Source organism: Xiphophorus maculatus, chromosome 2 (assembly GCF_002775205.1).
Source record: "Xiphophorus maculatus strain JP 163 A chromosome 2, X_maculatus-5.0-male, whole genome shotgun sequence".
NCBI classification, from domain to species: Eukaryota; Metazoa; Chordata; class Actinopteri; order Cyprinodontiformes; family Poeciliidae; genus Xiphophorus; species Xiphophorus maculatus.
In genome coordinates, this window is record NC_036444.1 from 12787019 (window position 1) to 12812541 (window position 25523).

General features: G+C 36.5%; 3 protein-coding genes across 3 annotated transcripts; all 3 read left to right on the plus strand.

The window, feature by feature from the left end:
• The first annotated feature begins 1528 nt into the window (after positions 1-1528).
• Positions 1529-10544, plus strand: LOC102230116 (choline/ethanolamine kinase). Its single transcript, XM_005802067.3, has 11 exons — positions 1529-2045; positions 3696-3804; positions 3946-4059; positions 4156-4289; positions 4379-4483; positions 6882-6940; positions 7112-7199; positions 7342-7450; positions 8107-8207; positions 8320-8401; positions 9339-10544. Exons 1-11 carry the CDS (start codon positions 1540-1542, stop codon positions 9393-9395), a joined length of 1464 nt encoding a protein of 487 aa, XP_005802124.2. The 5' UTR covers positions 1529-1539; the 3' UTR covers positions 9396-10544.
• A 1165-nt stretch (positions 10545-11709) lies between these two features.
• On the plus strand, positions 11710-15077 carry LOC111611631 (kelch-like protein 42). The gene is made up of 8 exons (XM_023348886.1): positions 11710-12285; positions 12363-12551; positions 12637-12821; positions 12890-13241; positions 13352-13497; positions 13748-13902; positions 14053-14210; positions 14320-15077. The coding sequence occupies exons 1-8, from the start codon at positions 12034-12036 to the stop codon at positions 14500-14502; spliced, it is 1620 nt and encodes a 539-aa protein (XP_023204654.1). The 5' UTR covers positions 11710-12033; the 3' UTR covers positions 14503-15077.
• A 72-nt stretch (positions 15078-15149) lies between these two features.
• LOC102218697 (carnitine O-palmitoyltransferase 1, liver isoform) lies at positions 15150-24484 on the plus strand. Its single transcript, XM_005802024.3, has 19 exons — positions 15150-16069; positions 17551-17703; positions 17869-18008; positions 18173-18344; positions 18709-18810; positions 19194-19331; positions 19424-19501; positions 19696-19803; positions 20428-20512; positions 21485-21680; positions 21770-21955; positions 22064-22169; positions 22248-22364; positions 22440-22604; positions 22697-22831; positions 23465-23617; positions 23703-23816; positions 23888-23980; positions 24083-24484. Exons 2-19 carry the CDS (start codon positions 17563-17565, stop codon positions 24215-24217), a joined length of 2364 nt encoding a protein of 787 aa, XP_005802081.1. The 5' UTR covers positions 15150-16069; positions 17551-17562; the 3' UTR covers positions 24218-24484.
• Positions 24485-25523: the final 1039 nt, after the last annotated feature.

The following is a 25523-nucleotide window of genomic DNA, read 5'->3' on the forward strand; positions in this document are numbered from 1 at the left end:
TCTATGTATATTTTAAATGCAATTCAATTACAAAAATAGTATACTCAAAATATACTAATCAAGCACGTTTATATTACATAAAAAGCAACATACTTAAAGTATATTAAATGTAACTTAAGTTGTCCAAAAAAAGTAAGTTGAAGTAGTACACTTTAAATTCTGCTGTAATACAATTTTAATACTATTAAAGTACACTAAGCACAAAATTAGTTGTTCCAAAATGTCACACTTAAAGTTAACTAATCCTAAGTGAACTTGAAGTATGCTCATGATTAGTCTGACTTAAAGTATGCTCAGGTATGTTAAAATTTAATATAGGCTACTTGTATATAAATTTTTCACCAGGGCGGGACTGAAGTGGAAGCTTAGGAATTATGCTTAGCATAGCATTGGAACAATTTATATGACGAAACCACAAGATCACTTCCTTCATCTAAATATTCTACCCGTTTAAAATGAAAAGCTGTAGATGTTTGCACTAATCCTTTTACTAAAATATCCTACCTGTTAAAAAAATATTTTAAACACAGAGGTGTTTGTAAGAATAAAACAGTATCAGACAGGGGAAACACGTTTTTATTGGAATTAAATTAAACACAGTCAACAGATCACCGCAACTCTTTTTTGCGCATTAATACGTTTACATTGTGTGACAGACTTGATCAAATGCAGCGCAGCCACAATGTGTCCACCGAACTGCGCAGGTCATTGTGTTCCTGAAATGATAGGATATGATTAATATACATATTACACGGCTATTACACAGCTTCAATTCCACATAGTATCGCTAACATCTATTTAGCAAAGCTTAATAATAAACAGAGTGTAATTAAACTAAAATATTTTGAAATATAGGGACAAAATAGCTCAAAAAACAACGTATTTTGTCCTGATTAACCGCTAATGACTTGTTTACAGTAGTAACGACTTTGCAGACGGCAAACTAAAGCCATTTATAAGCTGCCTGTCATGTAAAGTAAATACATGAAGTAATACAACAGCTTAATGAAAGCCAGGCATAAAATATATTAAATAAAGCTTACCGTAATCTTCGATAAAATAAAACACATGAAACAAAACTTCCACAGCTAGGACGTATTTATAAGAAAACTGCTGAGTAAGCAATATGTGACGTAGCATCGATGTGCGCATGCGCTCTACCACAAGGTAGGACGGATTTGCGGGTAGCACAGATAAACAGAGCAACTGTTCAAGCCATGGCTGTTTGAACACATTGGGCAGGAGCGGGATCCCTGGCCCAATTTTCTCGGGGGACTGAAGAGCTGCTTGTCTGTTTTACTTCGAGTGTCGGAAAGGACTACACTGCCCAAAAAGCCTTCAGGAAGCCACAGACCTAACGTTTCTAGTGACGTATACATTACGTATTAGCTCACTAACCAATGAGAACAATTGCAAGATTCTCCTTGAAATGTGATTGGATGTTGATTAGTTAGCTTCGGTTACAGACATTGCTGCGCTTGCAAGGGTAATAAAAACGTAATTTGAATACATCATATTTAAAGCCGCCCAGCGCGTTTCATGCGGTTCAGGACATCCAGCTATGCTTGGCTCTTTCGGTTGAGCGGCTTTATTGGTGAACAGTGTGTGTCAGCGAGCCCGTTGCGCTGCCTCATCAGACCGACATTTTACGGCGGTGTTCATTTACTCCTCGCCCTCAAACTCACGATGCAGTCTGGTCGAAATGCGACCCATAGCAACTCCGGCGCGAATGTCTTGGACACAGCTGAGAAAACGGGACAAGGGCTCCACAGCAGCAACGTTTCCAGCCACACCCTCTCCTCGGAAGGCGTCTGTCCGTCGGCAGGGAGGAAGCGAGTAGTGACCTCGCTTTTGGTCAGTGAGAGATACCTGAGGACCCCGAGTCCTCAGGTAGATGACGACTCCGAAGCGGAGTCTTTTCGGGATGGGAGAAGCGAAGAGGTCGACCGAGATACAAAAAGCAGAGCGTTTTTGTGGTGCAGGGACTTTCTGTCTGGATCATGGAAAACTGTTCAAGAAGCGGATTTTCAAATTAGTATCGTCAGGTAAGTATTGACAGCTATCTGTATAACGTGGGATAAATTAGTAGAAGCATTTTTGTAATATTTACTAAAATGAAGGGAACGCGATATTTCTAACTTCTTTTGTTTTTTTTTTTTGTTTTATAATTTGATTTTTTTTTCCACATCCAATGTTTTACAATACAGCAGTGTCATCGTGTTGCAATGGCTCTTTGAGCCTTTAGTAAAAAGGGACATTGGAGACAACGGGGTTGGTTTCTACCCATAGGAATAACAAGTGCCACCAAGTGTTGGCGATAACTTTGATGATCTCTTTGTATCGCTGTGGACAACTTTTGGATAACTCTTCTTTGCCAAATTGTTTTAATTTAGCCACATCACATGGTTTTTGAGTAAGAACATCCTGTTGATGGACTTTAACTATCCCACCAATCATCTTTTACTGCATTGAGCCAACATCATGGACGGTTCTACAAAGGCCACTACAGGGGCCAGTGTCCCTGTTCTGGCCACTGTGTGTAGACATGCTTAACAGGCGGTGTTACATGGGACATCACGCACTTCCTATAGCTGTGCCCTCTGCAATTTTTTTAGCCACTACCACTTTAATTTGTTAACATGAATGCACAATGAGCATACATGATACAGGATTGGATCTAACCTTAGGAGATGGCGGTGCGGCACCCTGCGGTGGTGTGTGCTGCCCTGCGGATGCAGTTTAAATGGTCTCTTTGATGTTATGGGTAATTACTGTGCAGTCCATTCCGTAGCTGAGCCAGGCAGAAACACAAACAGTGTAGCTTCGGGCTAGTGCTGTGTTGTCTGTGAATCAGCCTCAGGGAACATGCTGCTGAGAGGAGCTGCACAGTGTGTGTCAGCTAACCAGACAGAGCCAACAAAAGGCAAAAGCCTTTGCACAGTTTTTTTTTTTTTTACAGACTGTGTAAGTTTAGTAATAGTGTTCAATTTAGATAGCGTTAGCAAATTTATGACTAGTTAATCCATGCTAACTTGCCATGATAGCTAATCAGCTTGTTAAACTAGCATTAGTATTCTAGTTAACAAGAATACTAATGCTACCAAGGTTACATCCCCTGCTGGTTAGTTAATCCTAGGAATAAACTCAATCCTCTCTCATTTCTGTACAGACGTTGTGCTCACTATTCTATCCACAAATTTAAAAGAAATCTTTATTACCACAGTAGAGAGAGAAAAGTCAGGGAGGAGACAGACCAGAGGCCTGCAGCAGGGACAGTGATGCAGGGTCTTCCTTTCAGGTAAGAGAGATTAGTGATGGGTCATGCTCAAAAGCACCCAAAAAAACTGGCTTTCTGAAAAGAGCCAAACTTCCCATCACTAAGAGAGAATATAACTTTCTGGGAAAAAGACGTTGGTTGCAGGGAGAATTCATGCATCTGGACAGGGTTTTATAGAATTTCTCTCATTCAAACTCCAGAATATGTTAGTCTGTAAGTAGCCCTGGCTCCAGAGGAGTTTAGCTTCTTTTTTTATTTCTCCTTGTTGCATTTCCACAGCATGCTCTGCCCTGGGGAGAAAGCCATATTCAACATATCAGGAAGCGTTTTTGTCAAGCAGACTTTTGACAATCTTTATGAACATTATGTGCAGCAAATTATATAACCTCTAATGTAAATATTGTCATTGTTTTCTTAGTGGTGGACTGAGTAATCTACTGTACCTGTGTATCTTGCCTGACCATGTCCCATGTTTGGGGGAAGAACCCCGGCAGGTGCTGCTGAGAGTCTACGGTGCCATCTTGCAGGTTGGTAGACTTAGTAGAGGTCATCAAGAATCTGTGTTTAGCCATGAGTCTGCCTCACTGCTAATATTTGTTATTGCACTAGATCCTGCTTTGTAAGAATAAAACAAGCATATCTTAATCACTAGTTTTTTTCCCACTCAGGGTGTGGATTCTCTGGTACTGGAAAGTGTGATGTTTGCTATTTTGGCAGAGCGAACTTTGGGGCCAAAGCTTTATGGTATCTTTCCAGAGGGACGTTTGGAGCAATACTTACCAGTATGTAACATTTTTAGTCCAAATGCTTTTTCTGATACTCTGGCCGATATCTGTTTGATTCTTAGTTATTTTTTGAGTCTCTCTGTCTTTTCCTAGAACACCCGCATGCTCACAGAACAACTCTCCGACCCGGTTATTTCGTCTGAGATTGCCACCAAACTGGCACGGTTTCATGGCATGGTTATGCCCTTTAACAAAGAGCCCAAGTGGCTGTTCGGGACCATTGACAAGTGAGAACAAGACACAGTCCCTCTTTCTTTCTGGACAGTTAATACACTATATTTACATGGATTTGTTGTCCTCTCTGCTGTTTTTCAAGATACATGGATGAAGTAATGAAGATTCATTTTGTGCGGGAAACGCATGTGAAAAAGTACAATAAACTGATGCAGTTTGATCTGCCTGCTGAGCTCAAGAGTCTCCGGTGAGTCTGGCCAAATGGTAACAGCTTAAAGTTTTAGCAAAATATTTTGCGGCATGTACTTTTAAGACAATATAGATCTTTATAAAACTCATTCAATCATTTTTACTAAAGAAAATTGTCCCTCCATACAGACTGACAGACGCATGTAATGCTCTTTAAGTAAAGCTTACCCTTTATCAAGTAGGCTACATCTCTAGTTATGGTAGGTAGCACAGCTAAGCAGAGCCAAATATTTGCTTCTTATCCTATTTTCAAACAAATGTGGCATCGACTTACACTCATGAGCCAAAAGCAGGAAAAAAAGTTCCTATTGCAAAAGTAATTAATTTCAATTAAGATTATTTACATCGCACCTATTCATAGCACATAATCTCTTGGCACTTTACAGAAATGTCATTTTAGAAATGTAATTTCAATCCAGTCCAATCTTAAGATCATCGCAGTTATCATCCTAGTTATCAAGCAGTACATTAAGTTTGTTATTCATATTGGTTGAAGTTTTCTATCTAAGGAAATCCAACAAATTGTATCGTTCCTGACTAGCAGGATTCAATTCTTGTCTACAAGCATGATCATTCTGCAGGTTTTTGATAGATGTTGCAGTTTTAAATCAACCAGAAAAAGAAGAAATTACAAGATTATCACCATTTATGTATCAAAGTATTTGAGTTTTTCTGACTTTAAGCTTAATAAAATGTAGAATTGGACCACCAATCAAAAGTAAATTGACTGATTCCAATCTTTTGATGATTGGTTCCTTTTTTTCACTTGATGTGACATAACAATACAGTATCATCCATCCCTACATTTCAGTTGGGATGCAGACTATAAATGCATGAATCTTTATACTTCTGGTTCTTATTAATTCATTCACATTTGTATTGGAGAGTTAGGGGTACAGTGGCTCCTTCACAATTCCTCACATCTGTCAGTAAGGCAAACTGATTCCTTAAGTAGTGAAAGATTGATATGTTCACTTCCCTCTCACCACCTGTGTGTGGACGCATCAGAAGCTTGAGGCTTGTTTAAGATGAATGAGGCACACCTGCACAGCAAGACATTTACTGCACAGAAATTAAAGATTTGATAGTTAAAGTTACTTCATTATTAGAAATAGAAATTACCTTTATTATGTCCCAATGGGGAAATTCAGGTGTTGCGGTAGCAAAGTGACAGACCAGCTGAAACGAGCAGATTCACATCAAGATGGAAATATAAAAACAGAAAATAAGACACAAAACATTACAGTAAGGGAAATTTTACAAAAAAGCTATGTATTAAAAAAGGCATATTCAGATTGAAAGAAATGTGGAGTAGGATAATTTATAACAAATGTACAATATGAGGGTATATTTGTGTATGAGAAATGGCAGCAAAGTATTCACAAGAAACTGAAAAAACTGCAAGTGACGGCAGAGATGTACATACTTAGCTTGCTGGACATAAAGTAACAGGTGGTGGGAGGAAGGCTCTACAATGACACTTCTTTGTACAGAAAACACAAGTCTAAATGTTGTTTGTTCTCAGACCAGTTAATGACCTTTGAATCTCTTTCCACGACTTCTCTTCTGATTTCTCCTCATAGTTCAAAAGTCCGAACCAAAGCAGGATCAGGCCACTGTTTATCTGTTTTGTGTTGATGTGAAAGCAGATGTTATCTTGTAGATATCTGTGCGTCTTACTTTGAAGCAGGATTAGTACTAGATTCATTGTAACCTATTTAAATCTGCTCTGTCAGCTGTTCTTAATCCTATCTCGGATGGATTTATTTCATAAGTCTTTTGACACTTGCACAGAAGACTTTAGGGGATGTTTTGTTTTTCCTGTAGCTTTTCTTTGTGGTGTTCATAGTATTTTAGTATTGGCTTTTATTTTTCAAGTCAGTGCTGTGAATTATGCAACTTTAAGCAGAAGTACATCAGACTTTATAACATGTTTGATGAAGAACTGGAAAAAAAAAATACAAGTAATGCACTCTCCACTTCAAAAGTGTTTTTTTTTTTTTTTTTTTTTTCTTTTACAGCATCAAAGCATAAATGATACGAGGATGTGAGCCAAAATTGATATCCCATGTTATGGCTAATTCATATACTTACCAATATTTTATATATATTTCACTACGCTTTTAACACCTAGAAAACGACCACACTGCTGACTTCACCGTAATTTTACTTATTGCATCTATACTAATATGTTTAAAAAAATGACTAATATTGAGCTGATGTTGACGTTAGTGCTAATTCCTTGTTAATAATATCTTCTTTGTGTCCATTTTCTAAATATTTGAGTTTAATTTTGTGGCAATATCTGCATATGCAACACTGATGTGTTTACTGTGGTCTTTTTCTGTTTAATGTGTTTATTGTCTTTTCTGGTTCTCTGGCTGTTTCATTAACAGGTCTTTGCTGGCAGCGACTCCATCACCAGTGGTGTTTTGTCATAATGATGTCCAAGAAGGTAAAAACATAACTATTCTCTCTGTCAGTTTTCCAGACATTAATGGTTTTTCTCCAGCCACACTTTCAAGCCTGATTGCAATATTAATATTAAACTTGATGTCAAATAAAGCAGAAAGTGTTTTCTTGAACTGTGTATATTGATTGTTTTCTTCCTGTTTCACTCTTGCAGGAAACATCCTTATCCTGGAGGACAGGGACCACACATCGACAGAAAAACTGATGCTTATTGACTTTGAATACAGCAGTTACAATTACAGGTAAAATGAGCACTTCAATTATAAATTCATTGGAAACACAATGCTTGGGTCGAGTAAGCACTAAAGAAGCCTTTTTGTTTAGAAATGTTTAGTTTGGACTCGTATGTAACAATGCTAACGCGATAAGTTTTCTTTTCTGAAGGGGTTTTGACTTTGGGAACCATTTCTGCGAGTGGACGTATGATTACACGTGGAATGAGTGGCCGTTTTACAAAGTTACACCTGAGAACTATCCGACCAGAGAGCAGCAGGTCAGTCAAAATAATGGTTAATTTACCACGGAAATTAGAGATGATGTTTGGCAGTATTCTATATATTAATAAGTGTAAAACAGGGTTTAACTTAGTGGTGGGTGATATTACCAAAAAAAACAAAAAAACTTTCAATATACTTTTCATCTTGATAACAAATTCACAGACGATGTTACAAATGTTCTTTTCTTTTTTTTTTCTCTCAGAATTTTTAAGTGGATGTGGCCAAACAATTATGTAACTTAATTTAATTTCTCTTTTGAACTATTAAATTTCCCTTTGGGATCAATAAAGTATTTTTGTATTTGAATTTGAGCTACAAAACTGTTTTTTACTTTCTAAGCCTTCAGCAAGAATTTGATTCTTAAGCAAATTAACTTTGTTTTTAATCACTGATCACTGCAATAGGTAATTTTAAACTTGGAGGACAATGCAACACTACACATTTAAATTCAACCTAATAAGGTGAATAGATGCTGTGCTTGTTGTTTAGTGACATCTAGCGGTAAAAACGTGGTAATTGAATAGAGTTCATGAGAGATTCAAATAAATGAAGGCAGCGTTTCATTAGAATTCAGTCAGCGTAATAACTATAAATGATTTCTTGTAGATTTTTTTAAGCAAAACCAAAACTTTTTTTTTTACTATCCTTTCAGCTTCACTTCATCAGAAGTTATTTGGCTGAGCAAAATCGACACACCAAGAGTCACCTGGATCAGACAAAAATTGAAGAGGATATGATAATTGAAGCAAACAGGTGAGCCTTTTAGAAATGCTTCGCTGCAGCAAGGATATTATTTTATTCAAGTTTCTGAAGAATGTGCAGACTGCTAAACCTGTGTTTGTTTGTTTTTTATAATTTACTGTAGGTATGCATTAGCATCGCATTTCCTCTGGGGACTGTGGTCCATCATTCAGGCCAAGTTATCCAAGATTGAGTTTGGATATATGGTAAGGGTTTGTTTTGGTTTTTCAGCACATTAACTTAATTTACTTTAGCTATCTTTTTAAACAATGATTTCAGTTTTTAAGTTTTTTTTTTTTTTAGAAATATTTGAGCAATCAAGAATCATTTTTTAATTGCAAATTAATTTTGTTGAAAGAAAAGTTAGGTTAGCTTTTTTCATTTAAATTAATGACCAATGTGATTCTTGATGATTCAAATATTTTAAATAATAAGGTAATAAGCAGCATTTAGTGGTAGGTATTTTAGTGTAATAATTTGTTTAAATCCCTACCAGTAGATGCTCTTCACATTGTAGCCAAAATGTGCATAATTGCACATTATTTATACTTTATTTAACTTCATGTTTTTAATTTTTTTAAATATTTCAGAATGATTGGGATCCATACTTTGAAACTGCAAATGCAGGACAAGAAACAGTGAAGAAATATTTAGGCTTATATTTAGACAAAAGAAAATAGATAATTTTTTTTTGTTTTCTAATCTACATTTTCATCAGGTTTGTGTCTGTAGATGCAGCTTACTTCCTTGAAAATCCATAGTAATAATGTTGACAACTTTAATTAAAAATATCAATCGGATAAATCATATGAACATTGTTATGCAAGTCAATTACCATCTTTTATTGAAAATACTTGAAATGTTTATATAAAGCAGATGCCACCTGTGCTCAAAAGCATATTCTTATTTTTCAGATTATAAGTGATTTTTCTTTCATTTGACTTATCTTTATCATTTGAATTAGTCATTACAGAAAAGTATAAAAGGGGTTAGTGTTTTCTTTCTCCATTGACATCAAAAATTCAACATTTTCCATTGTGTGTGGCTACTTTTATGAAATTAAAGTAATACATTTATTTTTTTATCTTTTACATTTTAATAACAGTTTTGCCAATGTCTTTTTTTTTTTTTTTTTTTTTGCAGGATTATGCTCAGAGCCGTTTTGACGCCTACTTCAAGCAGAAAAAGCTCTTCTCCTAAATTCCTCCTTCTGAAAATCAGAATGTACTGTCCTTTTCCGTGTTTACCACGTCTCCAGCTCCGCTAATGCCTATGCAAGGATTTTATATACTATCTTTTATTTGTTTGATTGTAATTTGTGAGTGTAAAAAGAAGAACGTAAAAAGACCTTTTGAGAAAATGCACATATTCAACTTGTTTAACACTTTTATATGAAGAGTTATGAGTTGATGGCCACTCAGTATATTTTTGGCTATTTAACTCTAAGTTGACCAGTTTTGGAGCACTTTGTGACATTCATGCATGTTTAATCTTTTGTCTTGCCAGAGAATTATTGTCTTCACATTTGACTGTAAATTTCATCATTTTGGTAAATGAGCCCAAACTACAGAGTTGTGTTTTTTTTTTTTTTTTAGAATAGAACGCTTGTTTGTAACCCATTAACGTTGTTTTTTGTTTTTTTTGGAATTCTACTTCAGTTGTTTTGAAGCTCACTCCACATTAAGATATATATACTTCTAATAGTGAATGTGATTTAATTCCGTCCCTTTGTATGAAAACTGATTTCCTTGAGACTTACATGCTGCATATCCTTTTTGAAAATAAATAAATAAAATTTTCTCCAGATATTCTTCAGAACTGCATAAAATTGAAATCATACTCATATTACGCACACGGTATCACAGTAGTCAATGATACTGTTCATGTAACCATGAAAGTAATCGTAAGGTTTGTTTTTTTTACTCGTTTTTTTGCCCCAACACTTTTACCAGTTACTAATTGATTGCTTCTGCTTCACCAGTTTACCCTTTCTGTCTGCTCATGTACAATATTCATGCTCATTCTTATGTTCATGACTGTAATGATTAGTTAATTGTAGAAGCACTGAAATTTTAAGGTTGTATATTATTTGATTGTAAAAGATGGTTTTTACCTTGTCTAGAGATTTTCTTTATATTGTCTCTACAAAGATGTTATTTATTTAAACTAACAAGATGCTTGAATACATTTAATGTGTTGTAATTTTTGTAAAAAAGGGTATCCATTTTTAATCGAAAACCTTTTTCTGTTGCAATATCATTCTATAACTACTTGCAAATGTTTGTATGTTTTTTTTTCCCACGAACAAGAAAAATCCTAAATTTATTAAACTTGTCCTCAGAATCCAAATGGCTACTTGTCTGAGTTTTGTTTCTTAATCACCATGACGGCAATCTTGCACTAAATTGCAAAATACATATCAAGTTTTCCAAGTTAGAATAGCACTTTACTAATTTGATTAAATTGAAACTGGTATATAGTTTCTTTACATAGAACGGAATATTTGTTTGCTGCTGTTACTAATTATAGCTTACAGCTAATGTAAATGCAGGCTCTTAGAAAATTTTAATATTACATAAACAAGATTTTTTTTATTAATACATAAATGTGGTCCTGGTGAAAAATATGTTAATCTATTTTACACTATTCACACTCAATTCTTTGTAATGACCCTTTTTGCATGATTAACTGCATTAATACTATCTGGCACAAAAATGATTAAGATATTGCAGTAGTTAAGAAAGCTCTGGTGGCTCGACTCGCCTGCATTGTCAGCTCTGCTGTTTTTCATCTCCATCTTCACTGTCCTGCTAGAAAATAAAATTCAATCTCTTTTATGAAACACAGTCCTGGATACAAGTGGGACTTTATGAAACACTTGGATCAGCTGCAGTTCACACCATACACCTTCAAAGATCTTAAGTATGCTTTGCTTTACAGATGTGTCAAGGCTGCAGTTAAACCATACTTCATACTCCTTATGCAACTTTTCCACTAAACAGATTAAATAAAGCTGTCAATTGCTCTACTAATGACCTATTATGGCCCAGCCTGTGATTTTCTTACTGTCTCCTGTAATGTAACTGTCAGCAATTTTCTGCATAGTCTTGTAGCAATAGCATAACATTTTTATATTACATTTTGTTTTGTTCTTATGAAATATTAAAGCATTCAGAAAAAAATAAGTTTTTGGTTTTATTAGTTGGAAGCTATAATTTTTAATATAAATAAACTAATATAAATATTACATGCTGGAATGTACAGTACAGACCAAAAGTTTGGACACAACTGTGTTTTTCTCCAGATAAACACAGTTTATCTGGAGAAAAACACAGTTTACCTTACCAGCTCATATACAAGTTTTACTCTTTAAATGAATTTGTGAAATTTTTGATTTATTGAAATGCACCAGTATTTTGAGACCTCAGTGAGAGCAGTCTGGGTTCCTCATTTAATCCCACTGAGTTGACACTTGCTCCACCTACAAGATCTAAGAATAGACCAGCCAAAATGGACCGCTCTGCTCAAAGATCGAGGGACTCTCCGGTAATATTTTGATGCAGTAAAGAATGAAAAGATTTGCTCCAGAGGATTTTTTTGTATCTGTATTTATTCTGTTTGTGTATATGCTCTTGAATACTTTAATGACTTTGGTGTTCTCTTTGGGAGAAATCAAGCTGACGACCACCATGCATTGTGTTTTCCCCTCCCGTTGGACTGTGGTTTTCTTGGACATGCTAAACTGAGTTAATAGTCCTGGATGCTTGAATTTTTTTTTTATTTACATTTGATCACTGAATCAATTTCCTAAACTTTAGATAAATTGAACACTTTCAATATGATTAATGCAATCAGAAAGTGTTTCATAATGCTCATCGAATGCTTGATCTTATGGTTGAAACGAGGAATTAAAAGGCTGTTGGGTAATAATTCAGTTGTAAACAACTGGATAGCATCCACCCGAATCCCTCCTAGAAAATTATATCAAGCAGACTCAGAGTGGGAAACCGATGAGACCCTCCGCACATATCACCTAGGAGACAAAAATGGAGCCAAGGTTACAATCCAAACTAGCACACATGCCTTTCATGTGAGTATATGTAAGTTTATAAGTTTCCAAACTAGCGTAGTTAATACAAATCTAGCTTAATCATTAATTTCACAAAGGTGGACCTCAGAAAGCTTTCAGAGTGCAGCGAGTACTTCAGAGCTTTGTCCCAGTCCAGCATGAGAGAAACCTCAGAGAGCCACATTCATCTGGATCACGTGTCCTCCTCCATTTTCCACAATCTCCTTGAGTTCTGCTTCTATCATGATTTTAATGTTCCCCAAGAAGAACTGGGAGTACACATTCAGGTATCCAGTCAAATATGATTTCTTGGTCAATATTAGGTTGTGGAAAGCTAAATCCAGTCACTGTCTCGTCTTTTTCGCTCCTCAGGTGGGCAGCTATCTTCTGGCTGAAGCCTTCGTCTCGAGGTGCCTGTTAGCCCTGGCACATGAACTCAGTCCATCTAACTGCTTATCATACTTGAGCCTTGCTCAAGAAATTTTCTGTCTAGAGTTGAAAAATACAGTGTTCACTTATTTGAGCCGGAACCTTCTGGAGCTGCAACATGTGATAAGGTCTGCGAAGTTATAATCCACTGGTTTACTAAAACCTCTGAAATAACTGAGACAGATTCATATATCAGGTGTCTGCGCGATGAGGAGAGGGAGGAAGTCATCAACCTGAGAGCAAAAGGAGAACTGTGCCTGTGCAGCCTCAGGAAAGAAAACCTGACTTCCTGGAACGACCCGGAGACAGAACGTGCCCTGAACATTTTCACCATGAAATTTTCAGAGGACAGTGAGGACTGGCACTCAGTCACAGAGCTTCCTTTCAGGGCTGATAAGTGGTGTTTTACTGTAGTAGTACTGTATAACTACCTGTATGTCATAGGAGGCTACAGGCAGCAGAAGAAGAGAGGCTGGGAGTTCACTATGGCTTCCTTTAGGTATAATCCCTTTAACAATTCATGGGGGGCTACATCACCTCTGATAAAGGTACAAAAGCTCTTGAGCTCAATAATATAACTGGTTATTTTGTCCAAAGTTACCATTTTATGCTTTATTTTTTAGAATTAACCCAATTATCAACATTTTCTGTTTTATAGCACAGAAGGCACTTCAGTGCAGTGGCCTGTGAAGGCTTTATTTACGCGTTTGGAGGCTGGTATTTGGATTCTTTGGTGACTCCAGACTCCAGTACAGCTCTGTACACAGCAGTGGAGCGATACGATCCATGGGAGGATACATGGAGGTTTGGACACTTATGAAACAGCTAGCAGGGATGTGTGATATTCCAGACACAAGCTCACTTTCATCATTGCCATCACTGCCACATATGACAGATAATTTCACGAGATTTTTAAGATGGAAATTTAGTGTATAGTTTTGAATTTGATGCAGATTTTCTGTCACACAGGCTGAGAATTACACATACAGAATCAAATACTGACTAAATGTCTTAAAATTATGCCCATGATTTGTGTGCATAATTTCTGCCTTAGGTTTGTATCCCCATTACCACTCACTGACTTCCAGTTCACCGTGTCGTTATCCCATGATGTCCCCCTCACTACCAGCCTTGGAGAGTGTATCTATGTGCTGGGGAGCATCCAGAGGACAGGAGAGAAATTGCTGTTGCAGTACAACACAAAGCAAGGTGGATAAAATAAAAACAAAACTTGTCTACATTATGCTTGTCTTCTTCTAACTGCTCTGTATGTTGCTGTCTGCAAAATCCCATTGTATATGCATGGTACACATCCTCAGTACAGAGTCGTCTGAAATCTGTACTGCCTTTATCTCCTAGACTCATGGTCTGAACTTCTTCCCACCTTAACAAGAGCTGATGTAGACCTTCCTACTCTGTACTTCCTGGGCGCTACTGACGAGCTGCTTGTGATTGGTGGGAACAACTCAAGCAATGTGGTGACATCATTCCATGTAAAATCAAAAACATGGGGGAAGGTAAAGATTCTTAGCACTGATCTAATTTCTTGAAGAGAGTCAGCTAAGCAGAGATATATTGTACTTCTGTTCAAGATATTTTTGATGTGTTATTCTTCCTTGCCTTCAGATGCACCGCACAGAAAGAGTGTCATACGCTGGACAGGGGACACTTGTAGGTGACCAGCTTCTGATGTCCAGTATTGACCACAACACTGTTGTGAGGCTGGATCTCTCAACCCTAACCATCAGGAAGCTCCCAGCTTTACTTGTCCCCATGCGTTATGAGGCTATCTTTTACCTTTACTTTTAATGTTATAGCTCACTGGTTTACCTAATATATACCTTTTGTTTATGGAGGAATGAGAAAAGTTATTTTAAATTATTTAAATATTTTACTTTATTTTTTTTATTTCAAAATCACCGTGGCACTCAATGTTTCTTGGTGATTTTTAAAGGTTTTTGTAGTATTAGTGGCCTTTATTTGCGATTTATAGGCAGAAAATTAGCAGAAAGGAGGGGAGAGATACAACAAAGGTCCCAGAACTCAAAATCCTGGCCAGCTGTGCTAAGGAATAATATTCTCAGAATATCAGTCTGAGGATATTATCCACCTGATCTTATAATACTGATATCATTATCCCCTTGGTGCTTTCTTATCTTTGTAAAATATTTAGTTGTTTTCTTTAGGATTTGTTGGGATCTGTTCTCTTTTCTGATAAAACAGAGATTATACATGTGTTTTTTTCAGAATGCAGTTTGCAATACTAAGGTAACTGTACACTATTTCTAAAGCATCTCCACTCAGTAACATGATATAGTGTTGGTGAACTGTCCATTAAAGGTAACTAGTACCCAGTTGCTTGCTTTCTGACATATTAAGATCAAGGTATTTTCCTTTTCTTGTATTAATATCAACATATCACAATCTACTAATATCTGTTTCTTATGTTTCCTAGTGTTTCAGCTCATATTTGTATTTGGAATGGTAAAAATGATCTGTACCAAGATAGTGGGCTAAAACTAATTTAAATCACGTTTTTTTCCCCCATTTAGTAAAGTTGTAAAAGCCCTGTTAAATATTTTTAAAGCCTCTGAAATCAGCACAATGTGGTATCACGGCCAATGTGATCTCTTATCACATTGGCCAAGATTTTATGAAGGACCTCCATTATGGGAGACAGAAAATTAATAAGCGGAGTTATCCAATCAATCAGCTCACTAGAATTTAAATGAAAACATACAGAAATAAGTGAAAAGTGGAGAAAATAGAAATTATACCCAGAATCTTCAAGATTTGAAAACAGTTTGTCCTGAAAAATGGGTAAAAATCACACTTCATTAGAGATTTCAAAGATGTCATTATCAAAAACGTTCCTCTGCTAAGTAATACATTTCACTAAGCATGTTCATTCCACTTCGTTACGCATAACCTTATTTATAGACATTTTGTTTTGATTTCCTTAAATGGGTTGGTACCAAAATTCTTGTAAATTTAATGCTTGACACATGCTTGACAATGTCTGTAATATCCAAATTAATAACTTTGCTGCGTCAAATAATCTTTTATTGGTAAATTAGGTGAAATGTCACAAGGATCACATTCAGTTACATAGCAGGGAGCTCAGCGAACACCAGGTCAGGCGCTGTCTATGTTTGGTGTCTGGTTACAAAGAGAGGCATGTTGTGGGTGAGAGAGGACAGGGAGAAGCACAGGAAGCAGTGACTATGTTCACTACCTGAGTAAAGCCACCTCAAGGACAGAGAGCGCACAAGCTTCAGTACAGAAGAAACCCACTGGCTCTGTGCTGCAGACCAAAGTCACTGATTTCTGGCTTTCCTTTCACCGGTGTGTGTAACCATCTGCTGGTCTCAGAAAGGTAAAGTATGCTCCTGTTCTTTATGATTCTTTTATTCTGACGACTGGGACACAAATTTCAAGTTTTATGAAAATGACAAAGTGCTGACATGTTTTCTAAATGAAAAATCTATTACAAACTGGTGGAAAATTGAAATGACAAAGTAAAATACAAATATTTTTACAGTTTGTATTAACCTAATGACTTGTGCAACTTACTTCAATGAGATGAACTTAAAATTAGCAGGGAATCTGGACATTTTTGCGGTTCCTTGTTGGTTCTACTCCGTGTTTATATTTCCATTCCTATCTGAGTCGTTCTGCACATGCTCTGCTGTTGTACCACTATATCTGGCCATTGAACTTTGTCCCAGTTGGGGATAGTTTGGTCATGTGACATGGAAAAAGCCACAGCAGACCTGCCACTAAAACACAATATGCAGGGATGTTGGAAGTCCAAATATTTCTGTTTAAGATTTCTGAAGCACCTGACATTCAGAAGTCAGTTGTTTTAACTTTACTGTGTATTTATTTGCTATATTAATGCAGACATCTGCACTGCACCTCCTCCCACTTTTCAAACTTTAGGCACGAGTGCCAACCCAGTTTTTTTCTATGTTTTATTTGCACAAAACAGAACAGTAAAACAACCATAACTTGTTGCGTAAGTGGAAAATGTGAATTTGAAGAAGCTCAAAAAGGTGGTAAAAAATATACCCTTTATATTCAATACCCTGCACAATTACTAGCACCACAAGTAAAAGGTGGTGGAGTTTAGATACGTTTTACCTTGACCTTTAAAGGTAAAACGTGAACAGGAAAAACAGGAAAAAGTCCACCTTAAACCAAAACAGAAGACATAAAAAATCTACTATAATTTTAATTTAGTTACTGTAATATGAGTGCCAAAGCTTTTCCCAGAAGGGGATAGGTTAGGCGTCTAAAGCTGAAGTGGCGTTGAAGAAAGAACGCCGCTTCAGGTGTAAAAGGTAAATATCTTTACCTTTTACTTAAAAGGTAAAGATATTCTTTATGTTCATTTCATGTATTAATCATGAAAAAAAATCCCACCGTAAAAATTAGTATACCAAAATCAGACAGATTAATCACACTTAGTAATGCTAATATCAATGATTATTAATAAGTTAATTAATTAGAAACCTATTAATTATTATAATTATCAATAATAATTAGCCATTTGTTAATTGCAAAGAAAAATGTATAAAATTGTTTACATCCCCAAAGCTCACTGTTGAAGAACTGCAGCGCAGAATGTTGTCTTTAGCTTGGTCTCCATGACAACGATTTCTTTTCAAATTAGCTGCAACAGTTGCTAAGGCGAATGAAAACATTGTATAGTGTAACATTTAACCTTAGAAAGATAATATGACATTTCAATCAAATGAGATAAGGTTCTTCATTATTTCTTATATGGGGCCTATATAACTGTAAAATATTTGCTTGTATTACAATGCTAATGCTATGCTTAAACTACCATGTTAGTGATATAGGGAAATGGCTGAGGCCCATCAGGCAGTGGGCTTCGAGTTCACTGTGCGCCCCGATGGTGTGGACTTGAAGCTGAGTAAGGAGGTCATCAAAAACATCTACCTGTCTTCACTCACTGCCTGGAAGAAGAAAGCCATTCAGTTGAAGGTAGAAACACAATGTCAGCATATGTCTATGTTTAAAACATTTGTAGTCAGTCAAAAATATTGTAATAACTAATTCAGTTTAGTGTTTAAAATCACTAATGGCCATCTTTTTTATTGAATATAGGTAAAAATAGAAAATATATTAAATTATTTGCATTTTATACAGAATGGAATACTGACTGAAGTTTACCCTGCCAGTCCATCCAGTTGGTTGATAGTTGTGATTGCCATGATGATGTCCTTGTACACTGGCACAGATCCCCTTTTAGGAATAATAGATACCATCAAGGAAAGCCTGCCTTACAAGTCAGTAACACACACATAAAATATTTAACTCATTCATTGCTGTTTAGAAAATATTCAGTTTGTGTGTGTTTAACAGATCATTGTGTCAGTTGCTCCAAACTTGTCAATCTTTACATTTCCTATGTAGCTGTTGCCATACTGACAGGTTTGTCTTTTCTGAGCAGAGACTGTTTGTCAGTGCAGGCCAGAGCAGTTCTGAGCGCCATACTGCTTGCCACAGCAGTATGGCTGACCTTCATCCACTTAATACGATTCACTCTAAAGATCCTTCTTTCCTACCACGGATGGATTTTTGAATCCCATGGAAAGATGAGGACATCTACAAAAGTGTGGCTGGTGGGTTTGCTTCAAGTCAAGTCAAGATTATTTGTATAGCACATCAGCAACAAGGAAGTTGGTTTACATCATAAAAACACAAAAAATACAAAGTCATAGGACACACAGTCAACAATTGAAGCATTGCATCAATAAAAGTCTCTGTTGCTTTTTAGGGGACACCTCCTTATAAGCCTTTGGCGTTCAGGATTTTCGTCAGTGAATTTCACTTACACAATCTGAGTCTTTATTTCACTATTTGTGTCACCTTGACCAATTCGGGGTAAAATTATACCTAAGAAACCTGTCAGAGGAGTATAGGAATGAAGTATATGCATCGGATTAATTAGTTTTCATTCATTCATAATTATCATTTACCACCCAGAGACTTTTAAAGATGCTCTCTGCACGAAGGCCCCTGCTCTACAGCTTTCAGGCCGCCTTACCCCGACTGCCCGTCCCTCGAGTGAATGACACCATTGAGAAGGTTTGTAGAAGACACACATATAACACAAGTGGATTACCATAAAAAATGTCTTTGTCCACCACTACAACATCCTTTTGTGTAACGATCACCTGTTCACCACTCTGGATCTGGAAGTCCCACAGGACCCTAAACCCTATCGTTTCTCACTGTATGCTTAAGAAAATAAATAATCCTGATTTTCAAACATTTGTTAATTGTCCCCTTCAAACCACAAATGCAAATTTTAGACAAAATATCCCCATGCCCTGTTTGTGTTGCATCAGTTTAAGTAGTGAGAGGTGGAAATCTGTCTTGCCAGTAGATGTAGCCTGAAACCCCCTCCAGGACTTTTGTGTCGTTATAATGCTTCATTCGCGACTTCATTCTGTGCATCTTTCCCACAGTATCTTGAGTCAGTGCGCCCTCTGCTGGACGACAAACAATACAAACAAATGGAAATGTTGGCACATAACTTTAAAGCAAATGAGGCATCTCAGCTCCAAAGGTACCTGGTGCTAAAATCCTGGTGGGCAACAAATTATGTGAGTGGTCTTCACATATTTTGAAATTAAATCCCAAGTTCACTGAATTTGTTTATGAATATTTTGTATTGATAATGCCCTAACATCTAAAGGTAAGTGACTGGTGGGAGGAATACATCTACTTAAGGAGCAGAAGTCCTATAATGGTCAACAGCAACTTTTACATCATGGTAAGATGAAATACATTTATGTTTACTTGTTTAGAAGGGACTATTAGCTATGAATGTTTTCAACAAATTCCCGCTTTAAAAAAAAAACATGATTAAACATCTTGGACATTAATAAAGTTTGAGGTAATAAAGCATCTATTTTGTGATCTGACCTCTGATGTCTCCAACTGTTGGTTTCATGTTTTTGTTTGAAGGACCTTTTGTATATGACCCCAACACACCGTCAGGCTGCCCGGGCAGGAAACATAGTTCATGCCATGCTGCAGTACAGGCGCAAGCTGGAGCGTGGTGAACTTGAACCGGTAATCTGCCCGTTTTACAAGCCATGCCTATTTTTTTAAAAACATACAATTCAAAAAATGTGGAAACACTGCGCCTGGAGAATGTTCTGTCATTCAAACAAACTACAGCCCAATAAAATCTTGTTTTCTTTTGTTTAGCTTTGGTTGGGTGTTTGGCACTTAAATTCCATTTCCTTTTAGCCCATTTTGGCCATAAACATGAAATTCTGTTTAAGTTAATTTGATTTTTATTTTTTGCATTCATCTATTAAGTTTTCTGTCCTAACACTTTCATGTTCTTCATTATCTACCTGGATTTCCTTAGTCACAACTTTCACTTTTTTAAAGTTTTACACATAACTGACTGGGAACAGTAAACATCTTTTGCACAATTTTTACACTCCACGTCGATTTAGCTTGAGGTCTATATGCGTACACTTGTTCCATGTTTTTATTTTAGAAAAATTGAAATATAATGTCATTTTCAAATTATACCAAAGAAAAAGTAAGTGGCATTAATAAAAACCTTGTTTTAAATGTTTTAATTACACAACTGACCGAACATCCTCCTTGAGTATGATTTCTCTATTTTGAACCTTGTGAATTGATGGATGATGATAACATCCTAGTCCCTTCTCTTCTCAGCTAAGGGCTTTAGGGACCGTTCCGATGTGTTCCACTCAGATGGAGAGAATGTTTAACACCACTCGTATCCCTGGTATGGAAACAGGTAAGAATAATATGTATGGTTTAATCACTCATGTACTGGTTTAAGTAAATCTTTCCAGCATGCTGCACTTGTTGCACTTTTGGGTTAATTTCTATCAATGTTGTCAACAGACTCAACTCCAACAAGTTCTCTACTGCTGTCCTCATCCTGTTGTCTTACTGTAGTTCTCCAATTGTTCTCTGCATTGTTAAGATGAACAATGCATCTTGTTCATAAGATGCATTGTTATGAACAATGCATCTTATGAACAATGCATAAATGCATAAATCATGCAAATGGCATGATTTATGTAAAGCAATCAAAGGCACATAAAAAGTTATGTGTGATAGTTTTAGTCATTTAAAGCCAGTAGTGTACTAACTTACTAATAATGCGCTAAAGTTTTTGAGTCAGTAACATCATAACACTTGCACTATTAGCATAGTGTAATGTATTTTTTATTTTTTTACAATATTATGTATTTATGAGTGATACATTCTTTAGAAATGTAACAAAAGTGTAATGCATATAGGTCACCTGACTGCTGTTTTCTTTCTGAACTTTAATCCAACCCACTTTGTGTTCTAACAAGCAAACAGAAATTATGGAAATATTGACCAATGCACAAAATTATGAATTTATATTTATATTATTTTGAAAAACAAGTAATTCTCAATTATCCATTACAACCACAATTAAGAAGACAAATAGCGCTGCATAGTATAAACCATTTAAGAATTAATGTGACTATGCTTCCAATTGTCAAAATGTTTAAAATCAGCAAAAGTTATTTTATTTCCAAAAATGCAGTTTTGTTTATTTACTGGAATATTAGAAACTGCAGAAACTGTCAATTTTAAAGCTTTATTAGCTTTAAAATTGACAAAATTTTCACACTGGCACTAAGCTACAAATTTCCTCATTAATACCACAGCCTTTTCAGCTCCTAGTTCAGTATAATTCAAGCTTATATCCTTCTTACTCTGTCTGCAGATTTTGTACTGCACCTGACGGACCGAAAGCACCTCGTTGTCTTCCACAGAGGACGCTACTTCCAAGTGTGGTTGTATACGGGGGGGCGCCACCTCTTACCAAGCGAACTGGAGAACCAGTTTCAACAGATTCTCAATGATATGTCACAACCCCAGCCAGGAGAACTGAAACTAGCTGCCCTCACTGCCGGAGACAGGCATGCTCAAACACACATTTTCACAGCATACTAAAACCTTCTCACCTGCTAAAGATATGATACTTACTCTTTCTTTCTTTGTTTTCCAGAGTACCTTGGGCACGGACTCGGCTTAAATATTTTAGCCAGGGACCGAACAAGGAATCCCTGGATGCCATTGAGTCTGCCTCATTCTTCCTGACACTCGATGAAGAGCCACAGGGTTATGATCCAGGAAAGGTTTCCTCACTTGATACTTATGCCAAATCCCTAATGCATGGCAAATGTTACGACAGGTAGGCAGAGAAGACAGGGGAAGATACCCGCTCTCAACTTCAATTAAAATTGTCACTTTTATAATGTTTTCTGGAAAAAAAAACAAACATTCTTGTCATGTCTTACAGGTGGTTCGACAAGTCTTTCAACTTAATTTCATATCCAAATGGAAAGATAGGAGTCAATATTGAGCACTCTTGGGCTGATGCACCCATTGTTGGACATATGTGGGAGGTATAAACAGTATTTTAGTCTTAAAAACTGAGAAAATTAAAGTTAGCAATTCCTCAGATATTATTTGTATGTTTGTAGTATGTTCTTGCAACAGACTGCTTTCATCTTGGCTACACAGAGGAGGGACATTGTAAAGGGGATGTAAACAGGGGCCTTCCTTCTCCCACTCGATTAAAGTGGGAGATTCCAGCACAGGTACAGTAAACTTCACTAATTAAATGTAACTGATTATTAATTGCTATTTATTCGCTGTGTCTTCTCCTACGTCAGTGCCAAGATGTCATTCACGCTTCATACCTGTTAGCCAGACACCTAGCTGATGATGTGGACTTCCATGCCCATCTGTTCACTGAGTTTGGCAAAGGCCTGATCAAGAAGTGCAGGACGAGCCCTGATGCCTTCATTCAGCTGGCTCTGCAGCTCGCACAGTTCAGGGTTGGTCAGCCATCAGTCACTCACATCTTTTTTTCTTGAATATCGGTTTCATCAAACAACATCAAATTAATTTGTTGGTTTCTTTTCCGTAGGATCAAGGTGTGTTCTGTCTGACATACGAGTCATCAATGACCCGTATGTTCAGAGACGGGCGGACTGAGACGGTGCGCTCCTGCACCTCTGAGGCTGTTGCTTTTGTCCGGGCCATGGAGGATCCAGATGCAACAGTAAGGAAAACAAACACACACCCAATGAAAACCCACCAGATTAACCAGATCAAACCATTTAAATCCATATTAATAAACTGTAACATGCTAAAACACCACATTTGTTTCTGTTATTCGGCTCACGTGAAACCATTGAAATGTAGAGTTAAATGAACAGAGATAAATGTATAAGTGCATATCTAACTACCTTTAATGACTTTATTAAATATATTAATTTTATGAATATTAATTGTATTTTTCCCTTTTTAGTGGCATTAATGATTTTATAAATACAGAGATGCACCTGTCTATTTTTATTTTTTACAGAATAAACAGTTTGGACACAAAGAACGTTAAGTTATTCTTATCATCCTGTGTACACGTTTGTCTTTGTCTAAAATGTTACTCTGTGAGGGGTCATGGAGGATCCAGATGCAACAGTAGGGTCAAAGTCACCAAGACTTAGAGGCAATGTGAATAAACTTCGATGCCATGTCAGTGGATTAACCTAACACTTGTGACTTTATGGCTTTATTATATGATAAAGTCATAAGGACTTCCAGTTCTTGATATGCACTATGTTTTTGTGTACATGTCAGAATAAGCAAAAATGATGAAGTAATTTCCTGATTACCTGCTAATGTCTGTGAGCAGAATGCCCAGAGACTTGCACTGTTCCGAAAAGCCGCAGACAAGCATCAGAACATGTATCGTCTGGCCATGACTGGTTCCGGTATCGATCGGCATCTCTTCTGCCTTTACATAGTATCTAAATACCTCGGTGTTGAATCACCGTTTCTTAAGAAGGTTAGAGATACAGTCAAATCATTTTCACTTTGTTGGATACTTCAACATGACTTATCAGGTCTCCTTTCCATCCCAAAACCTTCAGGTGCTGTCCGAGCCGTGGAAGCTGTCCACCAGCCAGACTCCTCAGCAGCAGCTTAATTTAGTTGATATCAACAAGTTTCCAAAACATGTGGGTGCAGGAGGTGGATTTGGACCTGTGAGTGTTCTCGGTCAAAATCTTAAAACAGTTAAGTATCTTATATAATTATGTCTCTTTTACACTCTCAGGTGGCGGATGATGGGTATGGTGTTTCTTATATCATTGTTGGGGAAAATCTCATTACATTCCACATCTCCAGCAAATTCTCCAGGCATAACACAGTAAGTACTTGATGTTTTCCATCCACCTGTAGAGTCCTCATTGTGTTTCTCCAAGTCCAATAGTCTTTTCTCTGTTTTCTTCCACTCTGTTTAAAACTGCAGAACTCCACTCGGTTTAGTCAGCACATTCAGAAAGCCATGATTGATATCCAGACTCTTTTCAAGCAAGACAATGACAAGAACGTGGTGGAGAATGGAAAGGATGTGCATTTGGAAAATGATAAAAAGAACATGTAGGACTCTGTGGGGAGAAGTTTTGTTGGTGTGCTTCCATCAGCTAAAAGACTTGCACTTTTATTTCTGCTTTTCTGGTGAGCCACACCACAGGAGATGGGCATTCCACTCAAAGACAACGGTTATCACTCCTCTAATTTATTTCTGGTTTACATGCTTGAGTTGCTGTACATTCTAATTTAATGATGGGAATTTTATGGTATCTTTCTTTCTCCTTCTCAGTGTATGCTGACCGCAATCTGATGTAAAAAAAATTTAAATAAAGTAAATAAATAAAAACAAAGACACAAGTGTGTTTGTTGGGCGTTATTGGTTGTTATAATACTAAATAGGTTGTTTGTTTTTTTCTGGCTAAACCTGCAGTGGGTAAAATACTGAGAAATTACACTTTTTTGAGAATTTGCTATTAAAATAAGCAAGACTGTTATTCAATAAAGAAAGTGTTCGGTAGGTATCTGTCTTTGTAGCTTAATTTTAGGAACCATGGAAAATTAATTTAGATTTAAACATAAAAAATAAGGGATAAGACAAAAGTTGTTTTATTTTTGCCTGCTGTATTCTGGGTTTGAACAATACGCTTTAAAAAAATTCTGGCATCCCATTTTCACATCAGCAAGTAAGAACAATTTGTGAACACTCAAGTTTGAGAAAACTCAAACTGGATTTGATTGAAGAAAATCTATAGGCAAGAAAATATAAAGGAATCATGGAGTATCTTTGGTTTTCTATAACCACTGACATTGTACAAGAGACTGAGCTAACCTATAAAAAAACAATATTCATTATCAATCAGGTTTGCAAAAGGAGACTCAACCAAGTGTTGAGTGTTAATGCTTCAGCTTTACTACTTTTCAGTTTGCATACATTTCTCTATCAAAACGACATTTATTGGTCATATTTAAACACATTTTGAAATTACAGAATTTGGTTTTCATTGGCTACAAGTCAGAATCATCAAAATTAACAGGAATAAATGCTTGAGTTACATCAGCCTGTTTAATGAATCTACAGGTATTTAAGTTTTTGAAAGACATCAACATTTTAGTAATATTCTAAGTTATTGAGGTGCACCTTTACCTGCATGTTAAGGTAATGAGTAATTGTAAAAAAAACCCCAAAAAAACTAAACTAAAATGTTCACTTATCCCAGTTAAAGTCAGCCTCATTAATAATTTGGGCTAAGACCAAACAAACTGTGGTGGTATGTATTTGTACTGTGTGCTATATGAATGTTGTGGTGTCCTATTGACATTTTTTATGCATTTATCTGTATTAGCTTTTACTGTCTGCAAAGCAAATTGCCCTTTAG

Coding starts and splice junctions, on each gene's coding strand:
- LOC102230116 (XM_005802067.3), top strand. CDS start 1,540: ATGCGGTTCAGGACATCCAGCTATGCTTGGCTCTTTCGGTTGAGCGGC. Junction 4,060..4,155: donor GTTTGGAGCAATACTTACCA/GTATGTAACATT, acceptor GTCTTTTCCTAG/AACACCCGCATGCTCACAGA. Junction 8,208..8,319: donor ATGATAATTGAAGCAAACAG/GTGAGCCTTTTA, acceptor AATTTACTGTAG/GTATGCATTAGCATCGCATT.
- LOC102218697 (XM_005802024.3), top strand. CDS start 17,563: ATGGCTGAGGCCCATCAGGCAGTGGGCTTCGAGTTCACTGTGCGCCCC. Junction 17,704..17,868: donor AGAAAGCCATTCAGTTGAAG/GTAGAAACACAA, acceptor CATTTTATACAG/AATGGAATACTGACTGAAGT. Junction 22,605..22,696: donor TGCAGCTCGCACAGTTCAGG/GTTGGTCAGCCA, acceptor TCTTTTCCGTAG/GATCAAGGTGTGTTCTGTCT.
- LOC111611631 (XM_023348886.1), top strand. CDS start 12,034: ATGATTAATGCAATCAGAAAGTGTTTCATAATGCTCATCGAATGCTTG. Junction 12,822..12,889: donor GAGCTGCAACATGTGATAAG/GTCTGCGAAGTT, acceptor TTCATATATCAG/GTGTCTGCGCGATGAGGAGA. Junction 13,903..14,052: donor GCAGTACAACACAAAGCAAG/GTGGATAAAATA, acceptor TTTATCTCCTAG/ACTCATGGTCTGAACTTCTT.